The following is a 4,763-nucleotide window of genomic DNA, read 5'->3' as shown; positions in this document are numbered from 1 at the left end:
GGAAATGAAGGTAGATTGATGCTTGGCTGAGAAGGAGATAGGGTTGCCAACTCCAGGTGGAAAATTCCTGGAGATATGAGGGATGGAGCCTGGAAAGGGTGAGGTTTGAGGAGGGATGGGACCTCAGACAGGTACAGTGCCATAGACTCTGCCCTCCAAACCAGCCATTCCCTCATGGGGAACCACTGTTGCCAAAATCCAGCTGAGGGTTGGAGATCACTCAGAATTCCAACTGGTCTCCAGATGGAATCGATCAGTTCCTCTGGAGAAAACGGTGGACTCTATGTCCTTATACCTTGCTGAGCTGCCACCCCCACCCTATGACAGCCAAAGTTATGTGGCAGTCAGGGCTTCAGAGCATGGTGGGGGCTGCTGGTGAGGGGGAGATGGAAAGCTGATCAATGAGGGGGAAATGAAGGTAGGTTGATGCTTGGCTGGGAAGTAGATAAGGTTGCCAACTCCAGGTGGGAAAATCCTGGAGATTTGAGAGATGGAGCCTGGAGAGGGTGAAGTTTGAGGAGTGGGGCCTCAGACAGGTACAATGCCATAGACTCTGCCCTCCAAACCAGCCATTCCGTAATGGGGAACCACTGTTGCCAATCTCCAGGTGGGGGCTGGAGATCACTCAGAATTACAACTGCTCTCCAGATGGCATTGATCCATTCCCCTGGAGAAAATGGTGGACTCTGTGTCCTTATACCCTGCTGAGGTTGCCATGGCAAATTGATTCTGAGTGGCCACGGCCTTGGCACTCTCCCAGAACCTCTTTCTAGCGCTCATTGTATTTATTTCCACAATGGGCCTTATTCCGTTATATATATGAAACAGAATGTTCAACAGAGCACAGCCAAAGAGTGTTCTAAATCACCACAGCCAGAACTGGAATTCTGGGTCATTTTAGTGTTGTCTTATAGCCATAGGACTATTAAACTAAAAGTCCTGCCTTCTCCTACTGGTGCCTCTCCTATCCCCCCAAGTTTTGAAAAGACTGGACCAGGGGGTTGAATTCTATGAGCCCCCAAAGAAGGTACCCCCATCCTCCATTGTTTCCAAGGCATGTAAAGGGATAGCAGTCCCTTTAAATGCCTTCTGGGTGAACTCACCACTTGGAGAAGCCATTTAAAGCGATCACAGTCCCTTTAAACACTGTACCTTTAAATGCCCTTTAACTTCAGCTATCTTTGGTCCCAAAAATCCCAAATATTTTCAAGATTTTCAGGGCTTGGCCATTTTGGATAGCCAAAATTAAGCCCCAATCAATAGTTGGCTTCCCCCCCCCCAAGCTCAGTTTATGCTGAATGCACACCCCTAGCCAGAGATACCAGTCTTTTAAAGTTTTAGGGTTCAAACTCTCAGTTGATTTTTGGCCACACAGCCTGTGCGGGTTTTAGTTTCTGCTTGCTTTAATGATCTGCTGCCTGCAACTCATGGGTGTGGGTGGGGCAGAATTAACATGATAAAAATGCATGCTTTTGATCACTGGCTTCATATAGAAACTGCCACAGAAATCTCAGGTGCAGAAGCAGGCTCTAGATTTGTTTTTCAATGTAGCAGCACCAAAGATGGGAAGAGATTCCATCCACCCATTTGAATGCCTCATTTGCACAATCTAGAAACTTTTTAAATGTAGCACCTTTCCTTAAAGGTAAATCAATGCATAAACCAGAGGACGGCGGAAGACCGGAAGGCCTGGCGGGAGCTGGTCCATGGGGTCGCAAAGAGTTGGACTCAACTGTGCGACTGAACAACAACAACAAAAACCAGCCTTGTTCAATTTGCTGCAGTGGGTAACTTGAAAAGGAACCAAGCTCCCGCCATGTGCTGTGGGGGAAAGTTAATTACTTTCCCGAAGAAGCCAAATCTATTCCTTAATTGTCTTCTGGTGGCTCATGAATTGGCCACTGGAGCCTGCATGAAAACTGGTCATCGAAAATACAAACCACCATGATAGGTGAAGTGGGCAATTTAGTTGACAGAGTGGGGGAGAAGCGTAATTTAAGCTGGTCACTTGCTATTGGTTTGCCTGTTGCCCCATCCCCATCACAGCTACTTTTTTTGCTTTCCATACTCTTTCCATGTCTGAAGCCAACCCAACAATAAGGCCACAGTCTTATGCCTGTTTGCTCTTACTTATTACAATATTTTAATCTCATTCATAATTACGTGTAGGAGTAAGTGCTAGCATGCCCACCCTTGATGGCCAGTGTGATGTAGGTGTTAGGATGTTCGGAGTGCATTCCGGAACACACACTAGGAAAGCTCAGTGACTGGCCAAGGTTTTACACACTAAGACAGGGTGGGGCTGTGACTTAAGAACATAAGAACATAAGAGACGCCAATGTTGGATCAGGCCAAAGGCCCATCCAGTCCAACACTCTGTATCACACAGTGGCCAGAAATACCAGTGCCATCAGGAGGTCCACCAGTGGGGCCAGGACATTAGAAGCCCTCCCACTGTTGACCCCCCCAAGCACCAAGATGACAGACTTCATAACGCAGCATCTTCTTTTCATGCAGAAGGTTCAAGACTCCAGTTGAAAGAATTTGGTAGCAGGTGATACCTTAACCCAAGACTGCTGCCAGTCTGACTAGATAATACTGACCTCGATTGACCTGTTTGTCTGATCCAGTATAAGACAGCTTCGTAAGTGTTCAAATCTTAGCCTAACAAACACAGTGCTTTTTAAAAGGTGAACCCTGTTACAGAGTCTGCTTCAAGTGGGTAGAAACAGCCTTTGAGACACCTAAAATAGCTCTGTGAATTTCAGCCAATATTTAACAACAAAAGCTAAAATAATTCACACACTTGGGTATTAACAGACCAAAAAAAAGCTTTTATGGACAACCCTCACCATGCCCTCCACAGGACTTCACATGCTGTTTTTGCTGTGACGGACAAATGCAGCCAGTCTCCTGGTATAATAACTGTGCTGTCTATCAGGTGTAGACAGGAATGTTAAGCATAGGACAAATTATGAGACGTGGCTTGCTTTGCTGCCAAACTGTAGCTTCAGAGACAGCTTCGAATACATACTCTTGAATTTTCTTCAATTTCTCGGCCTGTCGCCGCAATCGTTTCAACCAGCTCGGACACGTCTAGATCTTCCATTACCATCCCAATGTATATACAGTTTTTTTCTCCTCCAAATTCTGGACCTGGGTAGGAGGGGAAGCAGGAGACAAAAAAACAGGCTGGAATGAGATGTTATGTATATCTGGGAAATTCTATAAATGCTTCTTTTAAAACAGATGTTAACGACTTGAAGCCCCGCACTGGCCCTAGGATTCCAGAGCCCTGTTTAAGGTTGCCCTTGGGGCACTCTGTGGCAGAACATCCCCGTTCTGACCTGCAGGCCCTATTCTTCCATGCCCTCCGAGACATCTGGGGACCAGTGGCTACCCAAGGTCTCCACCTGGCATGTGCCACCCAGGAGGGGCTGTCCTTTGATTCAAATGCTGCTACCGTATGGCCTTTGTGGCCATTGCCCACTGAGATGACCAGGGCACCCAGTTTCCTGTCTACTGTTCTGAGGCCTTTCCTCTGTGTCTTCTACCGTGCAGTGCCTGGTTGCCTCATGCAGCACTGGGGAAGTAGCCACTTACCAACTGACTGCCTCTCCCCTTCTGCCTCACACTCATTAAAATAGCATGCCCGGAATGATGGAGATCCAAGTCTGGTCCAGTCTCTCAAGTCACAGCCAACTTACGGTGACCCCAGCAAGGGGCCCAATCGGACAAGTTCAGGCTATATCAGTAGTGGCGAACCTATGGCACGGGGGCCAGAGGTGGCACTCAGAGCCCTCTCTGTGTGCACCCGTGCCATTGCCCCAGCCAGGCCCAGACCATCATAAAAGTGTCGAATTCTCTGCCAAATAATTTTAAGTAAATGAAAGCATTTGGGATTGCTTTCCTTACTTTGTTTGGATCATCTTAAGTTAATGTATGAGTTGTTTTTTCTAAAGTAAAACCTCCGTATTCAGGTTAAATTGCCGCGTTGGCACTTTGCGATAAATAAGTGGGTTTTGGGTCGCAGTTTGGGCACTCGGTCTCTCAAAGGTTCGCCATCACTGGGCTATATCGTGCTGCCTTCCACAGGGAACTGCTATCAGCACTAAAAGCTATAAAGCATTTATTAAATAGATGTCAACATCAATGTTCCCTCTAAACTGTGGAGTCTTGTGAGCAAAAATTCTACTTTGTGAGCTGCTGGCATTAAAGTTGTGAACAAGTGATTTGGCTACTGCATAAATTATCTTGCTCTGGGGCCATCCTCCCTGAGCTAAAACAAAAATCTGTGAGCTGGAGGCTAAAATTCTGTGAGGTGGCTCACACTAACTCAGCTTAGAGGGAACATTGGTCAACATGCATATTCTCAGCACAGCTACAGAATGAACAAGGGAACCAAAAGAAAAGTGTAAAAAGCAATTCCCATGTCCCTCCCTCTGTGGATGTTAACATAAGGCAGGCTTTTTTGATTTAAAGGTTACAGTTGTTCAGGCCTCTTTTTCTCAAGCCTCTAGGAAAAGATTTCTCTAGGGGTTTCAACCTCCAAAACGTTTTCCTGCTAGATGACACCAGTGAGCCATCTCACTGTATCTAGTCAGGCCTACCATTTGCATTTGTAAAGCTGTGGTGGGAAACACTGGCAAGCAATTGACTCTGCCCCACCCTGTCTGTACTCTGCCAAGAAAGAGAAAACCTTTTAAAACTCAAGATGAAGGTTTTGCTCAGTTCAAACCTTCAAAGAAAAATGCATTTCCCTA

General features: G+C 46.4%; 1 protein-coding gene across 1 annotated transcript in view; it reads right to left on the bottom strand.

The window, feature by feature from the left end:
* Positions 1-4,763, bottom strand: part of PDXDC1 (pyridoxal-dependent decarboxylase domain containing 1) — a gene marked incomplete at its 5' end in the record, with an annotated part of 64,684 nt that overhangs the window by 11,174 nt on the left and 48,747 nt on the right. The window contains one exon of the mRNA XM_015407887.1: positions 3,035-3,156. Within this exon, the coding sequence (XP_015263373.1) occupies positions 3,035-3,156 (122 nt within the window). The remainder of the gene's footprint in view (positions 1-3,034; positions 3,157-4,763) is intronic.

This window comes from Gekko japonicus, unplaced genomic scaffold, assembly GCF_001447785.1.
Source record: "Gekko japonicus isolate JY-2015 unplaced genomic scaffold, Gekko_japonicus_V1.1 scaffold4410, whole genome shotgun sequence".
NCBI classification, from domain to species: domain Eukaryota; kingdom Metazoa; phylum Chordata; class Lepidosauria; order Squamata; family Gekkonidae; genus Gekko; species Gekko japonicus.
This window is presented reverse-complemented; position numbering and strand designations above follow the sequence as displayed.